The sequence below is a fragment of the Oncorhynchus masou genome, chromosome 25 (assembly GCF_036934945.1).
Source record: "Oncorhynchus masou masou isolate Uvic2021 chromosome 25, UVic_Omas_1.1, whole genome shotgun sequence".
Taxonomy (NCBI): domain Eukaryota; kingdom Metazoa; phylum Chordata; class Actinopteri; order Salmoniformes; family Salmonidae; genus Oncorhynchus; species Oncorhynchus masou.
The window spans coordinates 41607971-41634548 of NC_088236.1; the positions used below are offsets into that span (position 1 = coordinate 41607971).

At 44.3% G+C, this 26578-nt stretch overlaps 1 protein-coding gene across 1 annotated transcript; it reads left to right on the forward strand.

Annotated features, from left to right (window-relative positions):
• Nucleotides 1–8551: 8551 nt before the first annotated feature.
• Nucleotides 8552–26521, forward strand: LOC135514357 (forkhead box protein N4-like). Its single transcript, XM_064937796.1, is given in 10 exon segments — nt 8552–8631; nt 12254–12441; nt 17354–17466; nt 17592–17702; nt 18606–18733; nt 20501–20597; nt 21051–21258; nt 24669–24905; nt 24908–25051; nt 25564–26521. Coding segments are annotated over 10 exon segments (1563 nt in total). The 3' UTR covers nt 25821–26521.
• Nucleotides 26522–26578: the final 57 nt, after the last annotated feature.

Below are 26578 nucleotides of genomic sequence, written 5' to 3' on the forward strand. Positions count from 1 at the left end.
TAGTTCAAAAACAATCTGATATTTCTTAGTGTCTATTGTTACATTTTTTTTAGATTTGATTGGCCAATTATATATTATTACAAACCTTGACATCATCAAAATCACAACATAACAAGTCACATGTGTAGGAAGTAGGCTATTCATTGCCTTTCTTGCCCATTGTCACGTCTACTCCTGCTCCTCCCCTCCGATCGCCGGTAAACTAACCAACCGTCCTGGGATCCATCATTACGCACACCTGGCTTCAATCATTATGCAGTACCTGCACATCATCATCAGTCACACCTGGATTGCATTACCACACTTATTACCTCCCCTATATCTGGCACTCCCTTATGTTCTTTCCCCAGGCAGTATTGACTGTGTGTTTCATGTCTATATGCTACTCGTGTTTGTTATATTGTCCGATGTTCCGTTTATTATTATCTCACCACCTGCACTTGCTTTCTGACTCCCAGCATATTTTAGTTACACCTGTGGAGTCCCTCACAATTCATAATAAAAATTAGAGTATTATAGTATTTTATAATAATGATAATATACAATTAAATATATTTAAAATTAAATAGAACATATTTTTCCATAAATTTATACGAGTAGAATGCATGTAAGAGGTGCGTAACTGGTGGCAGGGAAATCAAATGCAGGAGAGCAGAACTTGTTGAATAGCCGGAGCAGTTTAATATATAAAACTAACGGCATACAAAACAACAAACACATGGGTACAAAACCCGTTGCGCACCAGTAACACATAGCACAAATACTTACAAATAAACAATTCCCGACAAGGACATGGGGGAAACAGAGGGAAAATATACAACATGTAATTAGGGCATTGAAACCAGGTGAGTGTGAAAACAAGACAAAACAATCGGCGATGGCTAGAAGACCTGTGATGTCGACCGCCGAACACCGCCCGAACAAGGAGAGGAACCGACTTCGGTAGAAGTCATGACAGTACCCCTCCTTGACGCACGGCTCCAGCCGCGCGCCGACACCGGCCTCGGGGACGACCCGGAGGACAAGGTGCAGGGCGATCTGGACGGAGACGGTGGAAGTCCCGCAGCATAGAAGGGTCCAACACGTCCTCCTGCGGAACCCAGTATCTCTCCTCCGGACCGTACCACTCCCAGTCCACGAGGTACTGAAGGCCCCTCGCCCGACGTCTCGAATCCAGGATGGATCGAACGGTGTACGCCGGGGCCCCCTCGATGTCCAGAGGGGGCAGAGGAACCTTCCGCACCTCAGATTCCTTGAGCGGGCCAGCCACCACCGGCCTGAGGAGAGACACATGGAACGAGGGGTTAATGCGGGGGGAAGCTGTAACCTATAACATACCTCATTCACTCTCCTCAGGAATTTATATGGCCCCACACACTGCGGACCCAGCTTCCGACAGGGCAGGCAGCGGGCAGGTTTCTGGTCGAGAGCCAGACCCGGTCCCCCGGTGCAAACACCGGGGCCTCACTGCGGTGACGGTCTGCGCCAACTTTCTGGCGCAGCACGGCACGCTGAAGATGGACATGGGCGGCGTCACATGTTTCCTCAGCACGCCGGAACCAGTCATCCACCGCAGGAGCCCCGGTCTAACTCTGATGCCAAGGAGCCAGAACCGGCTGATACCCCAATACACACTGGAAGGGAGAGAGGTTAGTGGAAGAGTGGCAGAGCGAGTTCTGGGCCATCTCTGCCCAGGGCACGAACGCCGCCCACTCCCCTGGCAGGTCCTGGAAATAAGACCTCAGAAACCTACCCACATCCTGGTTAACTCTCTCCACCTGCCCGTTACTCTCAGGGTGAAAACCTGAGGTAAGGCTGACCGAGACCCCCAGATGTTCCATGAACGCCCTCCAGACCCTCGACGTGAACTGGGGGCCCCGATCAGACACTATAAACTATAAACGGGCAAAGGGAGGAGACAACAGGACTTAGAAAAACGATCCACCGACAGGTGCGACCACAGCCGTTGTGGAACAGGTAAGTGTTGTAACTTACCTCTGGGCAGGTGCCCAGGAGCCTTACACTGGGTGCACACCGAGCAGGAGGAAGCATAAACCCTCACATCCTTAGCCAAAATGGGCCACCAGTACTTCCCACTAAGACAGCGCACCGTCCGACCGATCCCAGGATGACCAGAAAAGGGTGACTTGTGGGCTCAATAGATCAGGCGTACAGACGCCCAGCTGGACACTAAGGGGGAGCGGGCTCTGCACATGACGCCCACTCAATGTCCGCGTCCAGCTCCCACACTACTGGCACCACCAAGCAAGAGGCGGGGAGTATGGGAGTGGGATCCATGGGCCGCTCTTCTGTGTCATACTGCTGGGACAGTGCGTCTGCCTTAACGTTCTGGGAACATGGTCTGTACGAAAGGGTGAAAACAAAACGGGTGAAAAACATGGCCCACCTTGCCTGGCGAGGGTTCAGTCTCCTTGCTGCCCGGATGTACTCCAGATTGCGGTGGTCAGTCCAGATGAGAAAAGGGTGTTTAGCCCCCTCAAGCCAATGTCTCCTCACCTTCAAGGCCTTGACGACAGTCAACAGCTCCCGGTCCCCCACGTCATAGTTTTGCTCCGCCGGGCTGAGACTCTTCGAGAAAAAGGCACAGGGGCGGAGCTTCGGTTGCTACCCGAGCGCTGAGAGAGCACCGCTTCTATCCCAGCCTCGGACGTGTCCACCTCCACTATGAACGCCAAAGAGGGATCCGGATGGGCCAGCACGGGCGCCAGGGTAAGCAGAGCCTTTAGTTGCCCAAAAGCCCTGTCCGCCTCAACTGACCACTGCAGACGTACAGGACCACCATTCAGCAGTGAGGTAATGGGAGCAGCCACCTGACCTATACCCCGGATAAATCTCTGGTAGTAATTGGCAATACCTAAAAAATTGCTGCACCTCCTTTACCGTGGTGGGAGTCGGCCAATTACGCACGGCTGAAATGCTAGGAAGGAGAAGGCTTGCTGAAAGAACAGGCATTTCTCAGCCTGGACGTACAGGTCATGCTCCAACAGTCGTCCAAGTACCTTGCGCACCAAAGACACATGCTCTGCGCGTGTAGCGGAGTATATCTGAATGTCATCAATATACACCACTACACCCTGCCCGTGCAGGTCCCTGTAAATCTTGCCTACAAATGATTGGAAGACTGATGGAACATTCATCAACCCGTACGGCATGACGAGGTACTCATAATGCCCTGAAGTGGTACTAAACGCAGTCTTCCGCTCGTCTCCCTCCCGGATACGCACCAGGTGGTATGCGCTCCTGATATCCAGTTTTGTGAAGAAGTGCGTCCAGTGCATTGACTCAATCGCTGTGGCGATAAGTAGCGGGTAACTGTACCTCACCGTGATTTGATTGAGAAGTGGAGTGGAGGCCCGAAAGGTACCCCTGACGCAGGGATTTGGAGACATATGTCTCCATTGCCACTGTCTCCGCTTGCGACAGGAGATACACGTGACTCCTGGGAAGGGCAGCGTCTACAAGGAGATTTATCTCACAATCCCCCTGTCGATGCGTAAACAAATGAGGCCTAATTAGACAAAAGAACAATTGTCGTTCAAATGAGATACTAAGTCGTTCAAACCAAATACTAAGTTGTTCAATGAGATATTAAGTCATCCAAATGAGATACTGTAAGTCCAAGAGTCTATTTTTTTGTTGTTGTCTTGGGCTTCAGGGTCTTCATAAGGATTGAAACTGCAGGAGAGGACTTTAAATGGGGGATAGATCAATAAAATAGCCTGTCTGAGAGAGTCACCCCTGAAGTTCAACCGCTTTGACTCTTTCCTCTCTGTCTGAAGCTAACAGATGACTGCCTGTGTTAGAGCAGTTCAAAGTCAAAAGTTTATGGCAGTCGTTAGCTGTCCTCCAGAGCATACTCCAGGAGAACTTCATTGACAGTCCTGAAGGAGTATATCTTTGCTCTCTCTAGACCATTTTAGAACTATAAAAAAAAATGTTTTTATTGTCACATAAACCGGGTAAGTGCAGTGAAATGTGTTGTTTTACAGGGTCAGGCATTGTAGTAAGGTGCCCCTGGTACATCGACAGATTTTTCACCTTGTCGGTTTGGGTATTCAAGCCAGCGACCTTTCGGTTCTAACCACGAGGTTCCCTTCCTCCACATAAGATAGAGAATATAAAATATATAATGGATGTACTAGTTAGTGGCAGTCACTTTTTTGTAACTCTTTTTGGTGTTTTTGTCTTTTTATAATGGAGAATGAATATAATGTCAGAATAGCATATTGTAATGTCTGATTGTCCACAAATGCTTATTTGGGTGTACTGCTAGAGTCTAGAGAACATGTCCGGTCACCCCTCACTTTTTTCACCTTAAATGGTCAGAACTGACACTGATGTCAACCTACTGGAGTGTTCAGGATTTTTAGAGACTGTCCACACATCAACAAATGTGTAAACTTCCATATGGGTTGGTTCAGTGGTCACTTCTACACTTCTGAAACACCCCTTGAATGAAATAAATCCACGTCCTTATCACCAACTTCTTATTAGGGAGAAATTGGCAGCAACTGCCAAAAGCAACAAGGCCTATGGTCCGAATGACCCCAAGTCTGAGGACAGCCCATCAGGTCAACCCTGGCCTAATCAGGAACAGAAAGGCTTTGGCTGCATGCTGAACTCTCCTGCTGCACTTTGGTTAAGCACTGCTGACAGCTGGCTTCCTCTTTCTGGCCATGAGGTCATTCCGGGGGACACTCTGGCTCTCTGGCTGGGGCGCCTATTAGAAGTGTCCAAAGGACAGACAGGGGTGTTTTGGTAAACACTTAGGTGGAAGAACAAAAACAGAGCCACCAAACACTGGTTGTTGCTCCTTTAGAGAGGGAATCTCGTTGTTCCCCCCATTTATTCCTGAGAGAGCGGAATGTCATCACTGTGTTCACTGAACCGCAGGGAGTCGTTTACTGGGACTTCCTTGACTGATGCAAACAGTGGTGACATTACTTGTTTAAAGGGGATCTGGTGATCTGGGCCATATTAATAAATCATCTCAGAGCAGGAGAGCTGATCTATGAGCAAGTCCCCCCTGTCCATGCATGTCTGCTCTGAGTCTTTATGAATATGGGCCCAAGGCCTCTTTCCCAGTTGTGATGTAACTTATACATTATGATGATCATGCCAGATACGTCGTTATTTACGAGGGAACTTTTTTTTAAGTGTTTCCCCAACAAGCGCATAGAGAGAACGTTCGTGATGCTAAGTGAGAAGAGAGAGAAGTTATCGACGTGCGTCGTTGGAACATACAGTATGTGTCGATACTTAAAGGATCGAAAGTGAGTGCTGCTCTTGTAAAAGCTTTCTCCATTGAAATCGTAACATTGTAATTGTTTCACAATAGGCCTACTGACGACGGATCAGCTCCTATAGAAATATTACCACCTACTGCTGCAAATATTGAGGCGGCTTATTTTAATACTTACCCTATAATAGTACACTAAATCCATATTTGGCACATCATTGCGCACGTTAGGCTACACATTCGGAAATATATTGAGGCAAAAACTTTGACAGTAGCCAAATAGCAAAATCAAACTAAATTCAAAGAGCATGAAAATGTATTTCAATTTCCTTGAAATATACTGTATACACCTATAGCCTATACTGTAGGTAGGCTATTTATCTTGTAATGCAATCATCTTGTTTTTTATTTTAAGCATATTTATATCATTCGCTTGTTTGTAACAATTGCAAAGACATTACCAACTGTGTATTTAAAATTAACTTAGTTGTGAAGTTATCGGCGGACACAGAGATTAATAAACACTGTGATTCTGTGTTTAGCAGATAACTTTTGTGTAAAATGTGACGCAAAAAAACATTTAACGACGCACTTAGCTATTCTACGAGTGGTTTGAGGCATGCGTTAGATTGTGACAGTTTTCAAGTGCAACGTTAAAAACAATGTTTTTTTGGAAACAGCTCGGCGATTTAATAATACTCCTACGAAGGTTCTAACGATGAACTTCGCCTTAAAATGCTATTGGGAAACCGGGCACTGGTTGATTGCCTTGGCTGTAGACAGTGTCTGTATGTCACACACTCCAATCCTTTACCAGTATAATTTAACTCATGTAACCACTTGTGAAATCATTTGAGAGTGCAAAGGGCACAGTCAAAAGGACACCAGACTGTATTAAACACACAAACAGAACTCGAAATATTTAGTTACAATCCCATAATTTCTCTGTCAACATATTTGTTTCTCTCAACAATATTATAAAATAGACTGTAGTGATAAATAAGCCATTATAATTTTACATATCTATGGGAGATCCCTATAAATACAATAGACATGCATGAATCAGTGAAGGGGTTTGTGTTCCTCGGTAAAAAAAAATCTAACTGAAGCCCTGTGAAGAATACAGTGGAAGCCCACAGGCTCTAGGACCTAAGCGTTCAGAGTCTTTGATGGTCTTATTTTGTCCGTTACGTTCATGCATGTAATCGTTGATTGTTTCTATTGTGACAGCGCAATTTACCATCTGTGGTGTCCCATGGGGTTGACACTGTCATTGGCTCTATCCCCACAGACTTAGAGGAATTTATGTTAATTTCCCCTTGTGAATTGTACTTTTAGAGGTCTTTCCAATTATATTTGTGTATGTGAACGTGGTCAACAGATTTTAAATTTGGTAAACCCACAAAATAAGGGAAGTTTAAAAAAAAACGTTTTTTTTTTTTTCAAGTAGCCTATAGGCCTAAACAAGGAAAACGTTTACTCCTTTTCTTAATAACAGTCTTAACTCTATTGCTGGGTGCTTATAGCCCATAAGAGTCTATTGCAACTATTTATTGTCGCTTGAAGACTTGTCGAAATACTGTCTGTGTTCCATAACACAGGTTGACCTCACCAGCGCGAATCTCCTCTGACAGCTGTCAACCTTTCCAGCCTTGAGGTTTCCTGGGCTCCTATCTCCCATGCGCGCCTCCCATGCGCGCCTCCCAGGCTATTTTTTCCCGCTTTTGTGCAGAGAAAGACGCGGGTGCAGCGGCGGGGAAAAAATTGTCTGCAAACACTCGCCTAAAATGTACATTCATTTAGATGCTCACAAGTAGCGAGACACCATCACAGTCGAGGGTCTCTATTTGTTGGAATAATTTAAAAATGGAACTTATGGAGATGGACTCGACATGAACTTATAGAAGGAAAATTGTATAGGCTAAAAATAGGCTATAACATTTTACTTGATCAATTATTCCGCTTACTTCTTAGTATATATATATATATATATATGTGTGTGTGTGTGCTTTTTTTATTTTTTTTACAATCAAGTGCTGATTTTCAATTAAGGCTTGACAGAGTGATGAAGAGTTTTGTAGCCTATTGTAGTCTAGCGACGCATCTAAAGTGCACTTGCGCATCGGTCATGACCAAAACAATTTATTTTAGCTGACCAACAAAAAGTATCACACATATAGCTTATCATCTGTTATCTTACTATGACAATTGTCAACAATATTGGATAAAGTCGTAGTGGCTGCAGCTATTGAGCGCAATATCTACAGTTTATCCAGGAACTGCGCACAATCACAATAATTAAAGGAAGAACTAGCATATAGGCCTAAATACAAAAAGTAAGCACAGACTGCAGATCTGTTTAGACTGTGCGGATGGTGTGCTTGCTGTCTTCCACGGGACTGTCACAAGTTGTTACATTGGCAGCAGGCCCCTTGAGCAACAATAGGCTCCGTTGAGGTAGACCTACTGCGCATGACAGTCTGCTGGACAGTTCCAGAGAGGGAAATTTAAAAACGGTTTTTGGGAAACAAGTGCAGCACAGTGAAAATACAGTAGGCTACACGGGGCTCATCGCCAGCTCAAATTTGCTGCAGATTATTCTAAACAGGTAAGATTTTCATATTTTATTTTCTCGGAATTACGAGAACGACTATCAGCAAACAGTTGTAGGCCTAAAACTTTGAGTGAGGGGATAATTTCAATTAGAGGACAATTGATATGTCAGTAAGGGTGGGAAACGCGGCGATATTTTGGGATTGCACGTCAAGTATACATTTTTTAAGCAGTCAAGTTAATAAATAGCCTTGTGAACTGAAATGAAATAAAAACCCATTATTGGCAAAATCAATAAATTGATTTACACCATCAATTTTACACCAAAAAGGTGTTGTTTTCTATGTTAATATTAAATTGTTATGTTTTTGCCATAAGAGGTGATATGATTGTCATTAGCGTATAACAGTAGGTCCCATCATTAACTGGTCATAATCTGATTCAGTTTTCTATATACATTCATTGTAGTTTGTATGATTAAATAAATAATAAAAAATGCTTGTTTTTCCCAATAAGTAGTCTGTTTGATGTGCTAATATGTTATTTTTTATCTAAATGACAGTATAATAACATATATAATGAGTTGCTAAAACAAGGAAACAAAGGAATTCAAATTGTTGTTTCAGTTTTGAAAACAGAAATAGACCCAGGCCTAAATTAAATGAAAGCACTGTAGCCTAGATGTCTTACGCAGTTGCACTTTTTCCCTTGTTGCAGCATTATCAAACATCCCAGGAAATGATAGAAAGTAGTATTACGACCAGCATGTCAGGAATTCTCGAAAATTCAGGTCATCATCCCTCTCCACAAGACTACAGGTAAGACTGGATTTATAACATTCAGTTACTTTAAAGACAGCCTTTGAATGATTTTAACCAGACTAAATCCTAACCACCGATATAAGGTTTTTGATACATCTTGTATATTGTAAAGTTGGCAACGCTTAAACACTGAAAATATGGTTCAAAATGTTCTGGCATAAGGATAATTCCAAGATATATTTTCCAAAATATCCCTATATGTTTCATCTAAATGTAGACGGACAGCTCTTTCAGTGAAGGGAGGGGGCTTATGAAAAAGTGGAAAGAAAAAACAACAACCTTAGAATGAATGATTTTCAGTCTGAATGGATCTGTCAGAAACCATCAGCTCTGTTAACACTCCCGCTGTCGGCACACGGAGAGACTGAGCCTCTTGGCCCGCCGGCTCCGAGGGGGAGATGGGGCTCTCCGGGTGACTACTGCAGAGAAGTGGCTCCCAATTAGGAGGAGGAGGTGGAGGGAATAAGGTGGGGGTGGAGCGGGGTGAGCTGCAGTGTTGAACGTGTGTGACTGGTGCTAGATGGAGGACACCATAGCCCAACATGCCTTGCCTCGCTGAACATCTACTTTATTGTGGGTTAAGTGTGTGGGAGGGAAGGAGGAGGGGTCTAGAGATGTTTGCGAGATTTTCAGACAAGTGTTAAGAATGGGACCTCCTCGCCTAGTTCTCATTCGTTTAACACGTTAAGTATGAGTCATAGGCTAGGACTGTTTCCAATCGAGTTGAAATATTTTGTTCAAATCCCACTAATCGTTAAAGGGATGTTCATGTTTTACTCAAAACACAACATAACATGATTTTTGTACCTCTTTCATTTGGAAAAAAGGTCCAAAACACCTTACAAACACCCCAATACTCATTCATGAATCATGTCTGCATTTGATGCATCTCAATGTCATGTCTGCAGTTGATGCATCTCAATTACAACATTCAAAAGTAGATTGAACCCCCATAAACGTCGGACGTCCTTGAGAGAGGGATACTTGTGTAATATGAGTTGGCTTGGTGTGCTTGTAAGGTGCTTTAGACTATTTCAGAAATAATTGGGGAGGGGGGGGCTATTGGAATACTGACAAAACACAATAACTATCAAATACCTATGTAAATTAAACTAAATACATATCCCAATAACTGTATTGGGGATCCAACTACAGCCATGGTAAATGGAAAAATTATGTGGAAGTTGCATTGAGTTGAAACAATAAAAAAGCTTCTTAAATGTATAACCACTCTTAAATGTATAACCACTCTTAAATGTATAACCACTCTTAAATGTATAACCACTCTTAAATGTATAACCACTCTTAAATGTATAACCACTCTTAAATGTATAACCACTCTTAAATGTATAACCACTCTTAAATGTATAACCACTCTTAAATGTATAACCACTCTTTAATGTATAACCACTCTTAAATGTATAACCACTCTTAAATGTATAACCACTCTTAAATGTATAACCACTCTTTAATGTATAACCACTCTTTAATGTATAACCACTCTTAAATGTATAACCACTCTTTAATGTATAACCACTCTTAAATGTATAACCACTCTTTAATGTATAACCACTCTTAAATGTATAACCACTCTTAAATGTATAACCACTCTTAAATGTATAACCACTCTTAAATGTATAACCACTCTTAAATGTATAACCACTCTTTAATGTATAACCACTCTTTAATGTATAACCACTCTTAAATGTATAGACAAACAGAGCTATTGATGAAAGGACTGATCATCCAAGATATCCACATTATATTTTCAAGCATCTTTGAGGCTTTACGGTGTTTGTTTACATTTACGATGTTTACAAACAGAGTAAAACAAGCTTATATTTTGGATTCTGATGGGGTACAACAACTGAACTAAACTCATGAGGCATTTTTCCAAGTTATATTCTTCAAGAAACAATTGTTATTATTATTAATTTGTAAGCCAAAAAAATGTATGCAGCAACTGCAGATTGCTCCTTTGAGGCCAAAATAATAATATTTTGGGCATATGCTTCCACTGGAACTAGTGCTCTCTAAAATGTGTTTTACCAATTTGGATTTAGCCTTAACTATATTTATTTTTGGTGTGTTTTTTCCTGCTGGAGCAAGAGAGAGAGAGAGAGAGAGAAAGAGAGAATATGTATGTGGCGGATGTACATGTGTCTTTTTTTTGGGGGGGGGGGGTAGCTTCAAAGCTCAAGATGAAATAGGTGTTGTCTGTGGTGTACAGTTTCACAGGAGCTTCTGTCACTCTGCTTGGAAAGAGACGGTTATTCACAAGCCTTTACTGGCACACGCAATCAAGGTGTCCAAAGCCCTGGTGAAATGATGTCATTTATTCAGGTGACAGGTTGAGTGAGCAGTGTGGCCTGACCTCCAACCCCTCACCCCCACCTTCCCCCAGGGCCTTGTCTACTGCCCTTCTGGAGGGAGGGAGGGAGGGGGGAGCATTGAGGGGAGAGGCTGGAAAGGGACAGGGAAGCAGATGGCATCCTACTTGTCTCTTGTGTGAGAGCTGTCATTCCAACAGATTAATGCAGGGACTGTTTTTTTTTTTAAACGGCAAAGACAATCAAGGAAGGGTCTGGGGGGAAACAATAGAGCCACGTGCCACTGGGCAGATTTGTCGTTTGGGACACAATCACTTTTCAATAGACAAGGCCAACTGTTACAGAGCAACATGTGCCGCTCTCCCATGTTTTCAAATGATCTCATGCGCTGTGTACGTATGATTCAGCCAATGGTTAGAGGGAGATTGTGGTCACCTGACATAGGGGTGATTTTGCTTGCAGTTGGGGTTGGGTTGGGGTCCTACGGTGTCCAGACCCACAAAGAAACTGAATAGTGAGTGTTGTCATAGCGACCCCAATTACTGAACTCTTCTACAGTAAGTGTGTGCAAAGACGACTGGAGAGGATTCAAGAGGATTCCTCTCTTTTCTTCCCACAGAGCCCTACTTTTTTTTAAAGAAATAATGATAAAAAGCTGAGAGGCAGGCCCATGCCCCGATTAAGCAGAAATTATACAGTAAATCCTAATTCATTTCATTGTACGCTGATAAGGAAATTCATTTTAGACAAGGTTGTGGTTGTGTAGTTAATCTAGTGGGGGTTTTTTTTGTACAGTATTTCCCAAAACTGGGGAAGTAAACATTAAAATGTCTAATGTTGATGAGGAAGTTCACAAGCAAATTTAAAGAGGGATTAATAATGTTGAGAATCTTGGCTGGTGTCCATAATGTTACTATTGCAGTAATTACCTAATTAAATAGCACTCTATAATCTACTTGTGGTAAATCCCAGATAAAACGATACTCCTGAATAATGACTTGTTCTCACTTCTCCCCCTCCAGTATTGAATGTATTACTTTACAATAACTCGCTGTTCAGTCAGTGTATTTTATATTTGCCCTAGATATAACCAGAACTGGGTTCGAATACTATTTCTAAAATGTTACTTTCTCATTTGTTTAAGAGTTTGCACTTTGGGGACTTTTGGTATTGGTTCCATCGCAACAATGCTTTCAACTAGTATTTGAACCCAGGTCTGGATATAATGAACAGTTGTAATCCAGGCTGTGTATCTGAGTGGTTGTGTTGCTTGTGTCCCGCCTCTGCAGACTTCTGACCACAGACCCCTCCCAGCTCCGAGAGGAGGATCTCCCCGGGGACCTGCAGTCTTTGTCGTGGCTCACCTCTGTAGACGTTCCCCGGCTTCAGCAGATGGCCGATGGTCGCGGTGGTGGCGAAGGAGACTTCAACGGGCCTTCCCAGGGGCTGGGGGCCAGCCTGCTGGAGCAGCAGACAGGTTTATTTTCATATTTTTTTTATTTCACCTTTATTTAACCAGGTAGGCCAGTTGAGAACAAGTTCTCATTTACAACTGCAACCTGGCCAAGATAAAGCAAAGCAGTGCGACACAAACAACACAGAGTTACACATGGGATAAACAAACGTACGGTCAATAACACAATAGAAAAATCTACATACAGTGTGTGCAAATGTAGTAAGATTAGGGAGGTAAGGCAATAAATAGGCCATAGTGGCGAAATAATTCAAATGTATCAATTAACACTGGAGTGATAGATGTGCAGAATATGAATGTGCAAGTAGAGATACTGGGGTGCAAAGGAGCAAAAAAATAAATAACAATACGGGAATGAGGTAGTTGGGTGGGCTATTTACAGATGGGCTGTGTACAGGTGCAATGATCGGTAAGCTGCTCTGACAGCTGATGCTTAAAGTTAGTGAGGGAGAAATAAGACTCCAGCTTCAGTGATTTTTGCAATTCGTTCCAGTCATTAGCAGCAGAGAACTGGAAGGAAAGGTGACCAAAAGAGGAGTTGGCTTTGGGAATGACCAGTGAAATATACCTGCTGGAGCGCGTACTACGGGTGGGTGCTGCTATGGTGACCAGTGAGCTGAGATAAGGCGGGGCTTTACCTTGCAAAGACTTATAGATGACCTGGAGCCATTGGGTTTAGCGAATATGAAGCGAGGGTCAGCCAACGAGAGCATACAGGTTGCAGTGGTGGGTGGTATATGGGGCTTTGGTGACAAAACGGATGGCACTGTGATAGACTATATCCAATTTGCTGAGTAGCGTGTTGGAGGCTATTTTGTAAATGACGTCGCTGAAGTCAAGGATTGGTAGGATAGTCAGTTTTACAAAGGTATGTTTGGCAGCATGATTGAAGGATGCTTTGTTGCGAAATAGGAAGCCGATTCTAGATTTAATTTTGGATTGGATATGCTTAATGTGAGTCTGGAAGGAGAGTTTACAGTCTAACCAGACACCTAGGTATTTGTAGCTGTTCACATATTTTAAGCCAGAACTGTCCTTAGTAGTGATGCTAGACGGGCGGGTGGGTGCAGCGAACGGTTGAGGAGCATGCATTTAGTTTTGCTTGCATTTAAGAGCAGTTGGAGGCCACAGAAGGAGCATTGTATGGCGTTGAAGCTCATCTGTAGGTTTGTTGACACAGTGTCCAAAGGGCCAGAAGAATACTGCGTAGAGGTGGATCAGCGTAGAGGTGGATCAGAGAATCACCAGCAGCGAGAGCGACATCATTGATGTAAACAGAGAAAAGAGTCGGCCTGAGAATTGAACCCTGTGGCACCCCCATAGAGACTGCCAGAGGACCGGACAACAGGTCCTCCGATTAGACACACTGAACTCTGTCAGAGAAGTAGTTGGTGAACCAGGCGAGGCAGTCATTTGAGAAACCAAGGCTGTTGAGTCTGCCGATAAGAATGCGGTGATTGACAGAGTCGAAAGCCTTGGCCAGGTCGATGAAGACGGCTGCACAGTACTGTCTAATATCGATGGCATTTTAATATCGTTTAGGACCTTGAGCGTGGCTGAGTTGCACCCATGACCAGCTCGGAAACCAGATTGCATAGCAGTGAGATCCTAAATGGTTGGTGATCTGTTTGTTAACTTGGCCTTTGAAGACTTTAGAAAGGCAGGGTAGGATAGATATAGGTCTGTAACTGTTTGGGTTTAGAGTGTCTCCCCCTTTGAAGAGAGGGATGACCGCGGCAGCTTCCTTTAGGGATCTCAGACGATATGAAAGAGAGGTTGAACAGGCTAGTAATAGGGGTTGCAACAATTGCGGTGGATAATTTTAAAAAGAGAGGGTCCAGATTGTCTAGCCCGGGTGATTTGTAGGGGTCCAGATTTTGCATCTCTTACAGAACATCAGCTATCTGAACTTGTGTGAAGGAGAAATTGGGGAGGCTTGGGCAAGTTGCTGTGGGGGGTGCAGAGCTGTTGACCGGGTTAGGGGTAGCCAGGTGGAAGCATAGCCAGCCGTAGAAAAATGCTTATTGAAATTCTCTATTATCGTAGATTTATCGGTGGTGACAGTGTTTCCTAGCCTTAGTGCAATGGGTAGCTTGGAGGAGGTGCACTTATTCTCCATGGACTTTACAGTGTCTCAGAACTTTTTGGAGTTTGTGCTACAGGATGCACATTTCTGTTTGAAAAAGCAAGGCTTTGCTTTCCTCACTGCCTGTGTATATTGGTTCCTAACTTCACAGAAAAGTTGCATATCATGGGGGCTATTCAATGCTAATGCAGTACGCCACATGATGTTTTTGTGCTGGTTAAGGGCAGTCAGGTCTGGAGAGAACCAAGGGCTATATCGGTTCTTAGTTCTACATTTTTTTAATGGGGCATACTTATTTAAGATGGAAAGCACTTTTAAAGAATAACCAGGCATCCTCTACTGACGGAATGAGGTCAATATCCTTCCAGGATACCTGGGCCAAGTTGATTAGAAAGGCCTGCTCGCTGAAGTGTTTTAGGGAGCGTTTGACAGTGATGAAGGGTGGTCGTTTGACCGCGGACCCATTACGGACGCAGACAATGAGGCAGTGATCTATGAAATCCGGATTGAAGACAACAGAGGTGTATTTAGAGGGCAGGTTGGTCAGGATGATATCTATGAGTGTATCCCAGTTTAGGTCACCTAACAGTACAAACTCTGAAGATAAATGGGGGGGAAATTAATTCACATATGGTGTCCAGGGCAGAGCTGGGGGCTGAGGTGTGATCTATAACAAGCGGCAACAGTGATATTTCTAGAAAGGTGGATTTTTAAAAGTAGGTCTGTTTGGGCACAGACCTGGATAGCATGACAGAACTCTGAAGGCTATCTCTGCAGTAGATTACAACTCCCCTTTGGCAGTTCTATCTTGGCGGAAAATGTTGTAGTTGGTGATGGAAATTTCAGAATTTTACGTGGCCTTCCTAAACCAGGATTCAGACACGGCCAGGACATCAGGATTGGCGGAGTGTGCTAAAGCAGTGAATAAAACAAACTTAGGGAGGAGGCTTCTGATGTTAACATGCTTGAAACCAAGGCTTTAACGGTTACAGAAGTCAACAAATGATAGTACCTGGGGAATAGGAGTGGGACTGGGGGCTACAGGGCCTGGGTTGACCTCTACATCACCAGAGGAACAGAGGAGGAGAAGGAAATAGGGTACGGCTAAAGGCTATAAGAACTGGTCGTCTAGTGCGTTGGGGACACAGAATAAAAGGAGCAGATTTCTGGGCGTGGTAGAATAGATTCAGGGCATAATACAGACAATGGTATGGTAAGATGTGAGTACAGTGGAGGTAAACCTAGGCATTGAGTGACGATGATAGAGGTTTCGTCTCTGGAGGCACTAGTTAAGCCAGATGAGGTCTCCGCATTTGTGCGGGGTAGGACAAAAGAGCTATCTGAGACATGCTGAGCAGAACTGAGGGCTCTACAGTGAAATAAAACATTAAGAAATAGCCAAGACAGCAGTAGATAAGGCATAATGACATTAGAGAGAGGTATAAAGCAATCACAGGCGTTGATCAGGAGAGCTAAGACAACAACGGGTAAATGGCGATGAATGGGCAGAGCGGGTCAGTTCGGTACATACAGGACCTGAGTTCAAGGCTGGGGCCGACAGGTAAACAAAATGAGGTACTGTGTTATTGAAACAGTCCAGGGGACATCAGCTGTGTAGCCGAGTGATCATAGGGTCAAAAGAGCAGCAATAGGTGAGTCAGGGTGCTGTTCGGTAGTCACTACTACGCTAGGCGAGCAGGGGACACAGTGTTCAGAAAAGCTAGCGGGCCGGGGCTAGTAGATATTTCTTCGGCGACATCGTAACAGAATAGCCTGTTGAGACCACATCGGGTGATCATGTCGGCAGTCCAGTCGTGATGGATCGGCGGGGCTCCATGTCGACAATAAAGGGTCCAGGCCAATTGGCAAAGGAGGTGTTGTAGCCCTAGAATTAGCTGGTATATGGGCTTAGCTCAAGGCAAGCTGGTGCTTGCTTCGGGACAGAGGCGCTAGCTAACAGTAGCCACTCGTTTGCAGCTAGCTAGCTGCGATGATCCGGTATAATGATCCAGAGCGGCAGGAATCCAGTGATGTGGTAGAAAGAAGCAGTCTGATATGCTCTGGGTTGATATCATGCTGTGCAGACTGGCAGGTGTTGTCCGAACTAAGGCTGGCTGGTGACAGAGAAAAAGGTGAAGACTGCTAGCCGTGGCTAACAAAGACTAGTAGCTAGTTAGCTGGCTAGCTCCTGATGGAAGTTCCCAGTAAAAATAATAAAAATAGCAGATCCGTACCACATTGGGTGAGGCGGGTTGCAGGAAAGTATATTTAGTTCGTAGATAGAAAGTGAGATTAAGATATATACGAAAAACACTGGCTATTTACACGGGATAAGACACGGGATAAGACAAAAGACAAACACACACGTCCTGCTGCTATGTTATCTTGGATTCAAGGTGAGACGCACACACACTCCACGTCGGTGGGGCGGTGCCATTTCAAATCCACACACATATGCTTTGATTGGATAGTTCAGGAGTACAGCTAAGCCCGGATGTTGAGGAGGACAAGTTAGCCAAAGCCATTACAGTTGGAAACAAGCTATAACTGCCAACCTGGTTAAAAAGACTTGCAAGACAAATCAAATCGTTAAAGTATAAGGGGGTATAGACTCGGGCCTGTGCTAAATCTTGATAGGGCCATGGGCCCTATCAAATGCATCCTCCTTGAAGTACAATCACAGATCTGAATGGTTGGATTAGTGAAAGGAACTTGTCCCATCACCTATATATCTACATTTACCTCAAGGAAACGAGGAAGAAAGGATTGTAACAGATGTGTGGAGATTGATTGGAGACTGACCTGGATGTTCTTCTTCCTTCCTCACAGCTCAGATGAACAATATAACCATGGCAGGGGGACAGGGAGCCATGATCCACCTACAGAGCAACATGCAGCACAGCCCCCTGGGAATTAATGTCATCACCGGCCAAAGCAGAAGTGTACGTTTTGCTTCCCGACCAATTATTTATCAACACATTTTTTTTTAAATCAATGCTTATACTCTAGGACAATAAAGTATAGGAAAAACTTAATATACTAAACTTGTCCTCGGTCTACTTCTCAGATGTCTCCATTCTCCATGAATGGACAGCCCTCCCCAGGGTACCAATGCCCTGCCTCTGTCTACCAACCTACACCCCAACATGTGTTCACTCTGACCCAGACGAGCCAGCAGGTAACTACGTCATCCCTGCAACTGGGCTGTGGATACAGTTTGTTAATTAGAGATTAATTGTTACATACAGTGAGTGTATAAAGCATTAGGAACACCTGCTTTTTGCATGACATAGACTGATCAGGTGAATCCCAGTGAAAATTACGATCCCTTATTGATGTCGCCTGTTAAATCCACTTCAATCAGTGTAAATGAAGAGAAGGAGACAGGTTAAATAATGATTTTTAAGCCTTGAGACAATTGAGACATGGATTGTGTGTGTGTGCCATACAGAGGATGAATGGGCAAGGCGAAGTGCCTTTGAACGGGGTATGGTAGAAAGTGCCAGGCGCCCCAGTTTGAGTGTGTCAAGAACTGCAACGCAGCTGGGTTCTTCACGCTCAACCGTTTCCCATGTGTATCAAGAATGGTCCAAAGGTCATCCAGACATCTTGACACAACTGTGGGAGGCATCGGAGTCAACATGGGCCAGCATCCCTGTGGAACGCTTTCAACACCTTGTAGAGTCCATGCCCCAACGAATTGAGTCTGTTCTGAGGAGGTGCAACTCAATATTAGGAAGCTGTGACTAATATTTTGTACACAGAATAGTTAGAGTATTTAGTGTTACTAAAATAGTTATAAGAGCTGTCCAGTGGATAACTAAGTTACAATGTAAACCTGTTAATATAGTATTGTTACTAGAGTAATTACAGTGTTTTTACATGGGTATAAGAGCAACGTAATGTAATTCGTTAGAGATTACTCTACCAGTTCACCGCCTGCTGCTGATTAAGGGTTTGATATTTAGATGCCATTTATTCAAACATCAAGAAATATGTTTTTGAAATAAGTTGAAAATAATACACAATACAGATTTTCTAGATTGTTCACACATTTCTCATTGCCCTCTCTCCCTCTCAGTGTACTCCTGCTGGGCTCTATGGCAATGTCTCGTTCAACAACCAAAGCCTGTTCACACAGCCGCGCCTGGCTCCACAAAACCAGGACCTGCAGCCCAAGACTTTCCCTAAGCCCATCTACTCCTACAGGTGAGCTTCCCCCTGGGCCAAGTGGAATTATACACTGCTCCAAAAAATAAAGGGAACACTAAAATAACACATCTTAGATCTGAATGAATGAAATATTCTTATTAAATACTTTTTTCTTTACATAGTTGAATGTGTTGACAACAAAATCACACAAAAATTATCAATGGAAATCAAATTTATCAACCCATGGAGGTCTGGATTATTGAGTCACACTCTAAATTAAAGTGGAAAACCACACTACAGGCTGATCCAACTTTGATGTAATGTCCTTAAAACAAGTCAAAATGAGGCTCAGTAGGGTGTGTGGCCTCCACGTGCCTGTATGACCTCCCTACAACACCTGGGCATGCTCCTGATGAGGTGGCGGATGGTCTCCTGAGGGATCTCCTCCTAGACCTGGACTAAAGCATCCGCCAACTCCTGGACAGTCTGTGGTGCAAGGGAGCGAGACATGATGTCCCAGATGTGCTCAATTGGATTCAGGTCTGGGGAACGGGCGGGCCAGTCCATAGCATCAATGCCTTCCTCTTGCAGGAACTGCTGACACACTCCAGCCACATGAGGTCTAGCATTGTCTTGCATTAGGAGGAACCCAGGGCCAACTGCACCAGCATATGGTCTCACAAGGGGTCTGAGGATCTCATCTCGGTACCTTATGGCAGTCAGGCTACCTCTGGCGAGCACATCGAGGCCCCCCAAAGAAATGCCACCCCACACCATGACTGACCCACTGCCAAACCGGTCATGCTGGAGGATGTTGCAGGCAGCAGAACGTTCTCCATGGCGTCTCCAGACTCTGTCACGTCTGTCACATGCTCAGTGTGAACCTGCTTTCATCTGTGAAGAGCACAGGGTGCCAGTGGCGAATTTGCCAATCTTGGTGTTCTTTGGCAAATGCCAAACGGCCTGCATGGTGTTGGACTGTAAGCACAACCCCACCTATGGACATCGGGCCCTCATACCACCCTTATGGAGTCTGTTTCTGACCATTTGAGCAGACACATGCACATTTGTGGCCTGCTGGAGGTCATTTTGCAGGGCTCTGGCAGTGCTCCTCCTTGCACAAAGGCAGAGGTAGCGGTCCTGCTGCTGGGTTGTTGCCCTCCTACGGCCTCCTCCACGTCTCCTGATGTACTGGCCTGTCTCCTGGTAGCGCCTCCATGCTTTGGACACTACGCTGACAGACACAGCAAACCTTCTTGCCACAGCTCGCATTGATGTGCCATCCTGGATGAGCTGTACTACCTGAGCCACTTGTGTGGGTTGTAGACTCCGTCTCATGCTACCACTAGAGTGAAAGCACCGCCAGCATTCAAAAGTGACCAAAACATCAGCCAGGAAGCATAGGAACTGTGAAGTGGTGTGTGGTCCCCACCTGCAGAACCACTCCTTTATTGGGAGTGTCTTGCTAATTGCCTATAATTTCCACCTGTTGTCTATTCCATTTGCACAACAGCATGTGAAATGTATTGTCAATCAGTGTTGCTTCCTAAGTGGACAGTTTGATTTCACAGAAGTATGATTGACTTGGAGTTATATTGTGTTGTTTAAGTGTTCCTTTTATTTTTTTGAGCAGTATAGTATTATTGTATTGCCTGAGTCATGTTCATTAGGGCACACAATGGAAAAGGACAAATTCAGGTCGTCCTTTCCTGTTTCAGTCAGTTTTCTTCCCTTTGATGCCCAGTGAACACAAACCTGGTCTAATTATCAACAGTATGTGTAGCCTAATGCACTTATTGCCTCGCTACTTTGGTCCATCCTCAGCTGTTTGATCTCTATGGCTCTGAAGAACAGCAAGACAGGCAGTCTCCCAGTCAGCGAGATCTACACCTTCATGAAGGAACATTTCCCCTACTTTAAGGTATGACTCGATCGGATCCTCTCAGGCACGTGTGAAACTCATTCCACAGAGGGCTGAGTGTCTGCGGGTTTTCGCTGCTACCTTGTACTTGATTTATGAATTAAGGTCATTAATTAGTAAGGAACTCCCCACACCTGGTTGTCTAGGGTTTAATTGAAAGGAAAAAAACAAAAAACTGCAGACACTAGGCACTCCATGGAATGAGATTGACACCCCAGCTCTAAAGGCTGGTTTCCCAGACTCAGATTAAGCCTAGTGATGGACTAAAAAGCATGCTCAATAAAGAATCTCCATTGAGTATGCTTTTTAGTCCAGGACTCGGCTTAATCTGGGCCTGAGAAACTGGCCTAATATTCAATAGGGATTGGGGAAGCAGATATTTTAGGTAAGCATTGTGCTAAATCAGTCATTTAAATGTCTCCTTCCTCTCCCTGGGTTTTCATCCCCCTGAAGACAGCACCAGATGGATGGAAGAACTCAGTCCGACACAACCTGTCGCTAAACAAGTGCTTTGAGAAGGTGGAGAACAAGACGAGTGGGTCGTCTCGTAAGGGCTGCCTCTGGGCCTTGAACCCGGTCAAGATCGACAAGATGGAGGAGGAGATGCAGAAGTGGAAGCGTAAGGACCTCCCAGCCATCCGCCGCAGCATGGCCAACCCAGGTGAGACCACAGGACCAACTGAGGCACATTCACACATAACCTGGGTCCTGTTCACCAGGCACAAAATGAAAGAAAAGGGAAGGAAACCGGGAGGGACAACCTTTTCCATTGCATAATGGTTAAAAACCTTTTCCTTTGTGTACTAGAATGAACATAGCCCATCAATGAAGAACACGCACCACCACCAATTATGAGGATTATGCCCATTCAGTTTTATATGTCAGTGTGGCAAGTGTCATGGCTACAGTTGGCTATGTTACAATTGATGACAACATTCTAATTCAAGAATAAACGAAAGAGGTTTGTCCATTTGTCACATTTGGTGGACTGCTATAAACAGGGCTGGATTAAGAAATCATAGTCACAACATCATTTTCGGTAAACAAATCTGTGCACCGAGATGCAATTGGATGCGTGGTAAATTTGATGTTAAAGAACAACAAGAACCCTTATAATAAAGCCATAATAACATCAATTTTAGCAAATGTATAAAACATAAATACCTTATTTACATGACTATTCAGACCCTTTGCTATGAGACTTACATTAGAATTGAGCTCAGTTGCATCTTTTTTCCATTGATCATCCTTGAGATGTTTCTACAAATTGATTGGACTCCACCTGTGGTAAATTCAATTGATTGGACATGATTTGGAAAGGCACAAACCTGTCTATTTAAGGTTCCACAGTTGACCATGCATGTCAGACCAAAAACCAAGCCATGAGGTCGAAGGAATTGTCCTTTGAGCTCCGAGACAGGACTGAGTCGAGGCACAGATCTGGGGAAGGGTACAAAAAAATGTCTGCAGCATTGAAGGTCCCCAAGAACACAATGGCCTCCATCATTCTTAAACGGAAGAAGTTTGGAACCACAAGGACTCTTCCTATAGCTGGCCGACCCAGCCAAACTGAGCAATTGGGGGAGAAGGGCCTTGGTCAGGGAGGTGACCAAGAACCTGATGGTCACTCTGACAGAGCTCCAGAGTTCCTCTATGGAGATGGGATTACCTTCTAGAAGGAAGCAGCACTCCACCAATCAGGCCTTTATGGTAGATTGGCCAGACGGAAGCCACTCCTCAGTAAAAGGCACATACTTGGAGTTTACCAAAAAGGCACCTACTGTAAAGACTCTCAGACAATGAGAAACAAGATTCCCTGGTCTGATTCTTTGGCATGAATGCCAAGCGTCACGTCTGGAGGAAAACTGGCACCATCCCTACGGTGATGCATGGTGGTGGCAGCATCATGCTGTGGGGATGTTTTTCAGTGGCAAGGACTGGGAGACTTGTCAGGATTGAGGGAAAGATAAATGGAGCAAAGTACAGAGATATCATTGATGAAAACTTGCTCCAGAGTGCTCAGGACCTCAGACTGGGGTGGGGGTTCACCTTCCAACAGGACAACAACACTAAGCACACAGCCAAGACAATGCAGGATTGGCTTCGGGACAAGTCTCTGAATGTCCTTGAGTGGCCCAGCCAGAGCCCGGACTTGAACCCGATCGAACATCTCTGGAGAGACCTGAAAATAGCTTTGCAGCAACCCTCCCCATCCAACCTGACAGAGCTTGAGAGGATCTGCAGAAAAGAATGGGAGAAACTCCCCAAATACAGGTATGCCAAGCGTCATACCCAAGAAGACTCAAAGCTGTAATAGTTGACAACGGTGCTTTAACAGAGTACTGAGTAAAGGGTCTGAATACTTATGTAAATGTAATATTTCAGTTTTAAAAACATGTTTTTGCTAGGGTTAGGGTTAGTGGGGCACTATATACTGAACAAAAATATAAACACAACATGTAAAGTGTTGCTCCCATGTTTCATGAGCTGAAATAAAAGATCCCATTAATTTTCCAAACTCACAAAAGCTTATTTCTCTACAATTTTGTACACAAATTTGTTTACATCCCTGTTAGTGAGCATTTCTCATTTGCCAAGATAATACATCCACCTGACAGGTGTAGCATATCAAGAAACTGATTAAACAGAATGATCATTACACAGGTGCATCTTGTGCTTTGGACAATAAAACATCACTCTTAAATGTGCAGTTTTGTCACAAAACACAATGCCACAGATGTCTCAAGTTTTAAGGGAGCGTGCAATTGGCAATGTTGTTTAGAGAACTTGGCAGTACGACCAACCGGCTTCACAACCGCAGACCACATGTAACCACGCCAGCCCAGGACCTCCACATCCGGCTTGTTCACCTGCGGGATCGTCTGAGACCAGCCACCCGGAGAGCTGATGAAACTGAGAAGTATTTCTGCCTGTATTAAAGCCCTACAAAAAAAAATGCTTCTATTAGTTCTAAAGACAGATTAGTCTTCTCTTTTCAGCGGAAGGCATTGGCTTTCCAAACTGTATGTTTTTCCTGCAAAATTTTCAAAAGGCAAACAGACAGCAGCAACCAACCATAGAAATATAATCCATAGATGGCAGTTCCCATTTAAGTCAGGACTGGCAGCCATTGCTAGTGTACCCATGAGTTTAATAGTCAAATTGCCAGGGTAAGAAGTCCAAAACCCTTCTATGGATTGTGTCTATGGCTACAACACAACAAGCTATATATTTGGCGCGCATGCTGGCCAAATTGTGGCCTTCCCGACTGCAGGCAACCAGTAACTGCCAAAGTAAATGAAACACTTGAGTAAACGAGGGATACAAATAATAAAATGTGGGAGTGGGAAGCATTTTCCTGGCATGGTTTAGGTCCAGTTGTAGAATCTATGCCAAGGTGCAGCTCGTGTTGGCCTTTTAAGACACCATGTTGGTTTTTCCTTTATTTTGACATTTTACATGTAATTGTATGTGCTTGTGCTAAAATGTAATCCACTGTTATTTTTGAGAAACTATTGATCCTCTGTGGCAAAATGATGCTCTCTGGTGCATCTTGAACATTGAGAGCGGGCTCCTGTCGCTGGATAAACAAATGCAATTATTATTTTTCTTTTGCCTCTTGTGCCCAGCCCCCGACTCACACATTGACCAATCACATCAATTTATTATGCAGTTCATTTTTTATTAATCAGTTACCCAATTAAGGGATGTCCCCCCCCCCCCCCCCTCTCCTTCTCCCATCTGACAACTGACAATTAGCAGAGCAGCAGCAGGGAGCAGCAGGCTGTCTACGCTCATTGAGAGCAGGCTCCTGAATCCTCCTCTGGTTGGCGGTTGTAGTAAAATAATAAAATATATTACATATATATATATATATATATATATATATGGTAAATATAATCTATACTGTGTATATTTACTTTATTTATTTAAAAAAATAGCTGCCTCTTGGGCCCTGGTAAGCCGGCCCTTGCGATAAGCAGCATCACAGAGAAAGAATCTGCTTTGTTTTTTACATTTTAAAGGGAGTCATCAGTCGCTGAACTGGTCTGCTCCCTCTTTCCCTGTCAGATGAGTTGGACAGGTTGATCACGGACCGGCCAGAGAGCTGTAGACGGAAGCCCATGGACCCCGGGATGACCCGTCTGCCCATCTGTCCATCTGGCCTATCCCTGCCTGTCCCGGGCCAGATGCAACCCCAGCCCATGGTCACCCTGTCCCTGCAGTGCCTGCCCATGCACCAGCAACACCAGCTCCATGCCCAGGCCAGGTTGGCCCCGGTGTCCCCCCCCCCTGCCCAAACGCCCCCCTCCACACCGTTCCTGACCTCTCCAACAGCCTCCTCGCTACCCATCATGCCGGCAAGCAGCCGCACGAGTTCTACAGTCTCCATGGTGAGGTCAACGCAGAGGTGGACACACTGGACACCAGCATCATGGACTTCGCTCTACAAGGTGGGCAGCTATAGTACTAGTCACAACAACATTATATACCGTCTTAAAACTCCAGTGCAATCAAAAATGTGATTTCATGTGATTTATATACATTTCCACACTGAGGTTGGAATAATACTGTGATTTTCTTCTATTATGATGATGCCTTTTAGTGTAAGACTCATTTGAAAAGACCACCTGAAAACCTAATGTTTTGGCCTGCCTGACATCACCAGGCAGTAAATTGGTTAATAGAATAACCTGAGTTCCAAACCTCTGCCAATAAAATTGCTCTTACCAATAAAGCTATTTGTTTCTTTTTCACAATTTTGTATTGAAAACAAAAACAATCACAGTAAGTTACTTGATTTTTACCCAGAAATGATTCGAACTAGGGAAAAAAAAAAAAAAGTGCTGCACTGGGCCTTTAACAATCTGACTACCAACGTGACTTTGCACGGCAGTTGGGCCATTTTCTTGGCTTTCAGAAGCAGTGATGACCAGTGACGTGACACGATTACCTCCGTCCCCAGGTAACCTGTGGGAGATGAAAGACGACAGCTTTAATCTGGAGGCATTGGGCACCTTCAGTAACTCTCCCCTGCGTTTGTCTGACTGTGACATTGGCACCATGACGGGCAGCCTCCCTCCAGTCTACAGCGGGGGCAGCATGCCCTTCTCAGACCTACAGGTGACGGGCATGTACACCTCCTACACCGCCCTGGACACCCTCTCCTCCCAATACATGGGCACGCCAGGCAACAGCAAGCCCATCACTGCCCTGCTTTAATGAAAACATCCCCTGCACCACAGAGTAGAACCACAAGGGGAGAGCTGCAACGAGGCATCACCAACAATACAAAAACTTTTTTTATTTGTTGCTGTGGCTCTACTTGTCAATCCCACTCCTGGCACCAAAAAGCCCCCACATCCTCCACTGAAAAGCCTGAATCCTCTTTGCTTTTCTCTATCCCCGATGACAGAGCAACTTGTGTTGCCATACCTCAGCCACTACTTCAGATGAGAGAAAGAAGTCTGCTCGGAGGGGGATTTGATCAAAGTCAATGCTTTTTACCTGTGTGGTTTTACAATAGGAGTAACCAATGAGGAAAAGTGAAATTCGGGAGGTAATTGACTAGAATATAGTGATGTCTCTGGGGGGAAACTTTGCCAAGCAAAGACCCCAGAGCTGTCCTACACTGTTCGTACACAAACCTAGCAGGCAACAGGAACCATCTCTGCCAGTTTTGTACAATGTTGACTTTCCTGTGTTTGTAAGCCTTACCATGGCACTGTTAGTTCCCTGTTCTTTACCCATTGTGTGTATTGTGCTAGGCAGTATCACTGATGTTTTATTTATTAAATGGCAGCTGGAGAAAAGGGAGGAATTTATCGAACACCGTTTACTGTATATTTGTGTTTTAAATCCCTGTGATCTCCACTGAAAAGCTTGTTAAACAGTATTTATCCATACATTCCAAAACCTGTCTAATAATAGCATTTGTAGACAATTTGACAAATTTCAGGATTTGAAAAATATGCTAAAAT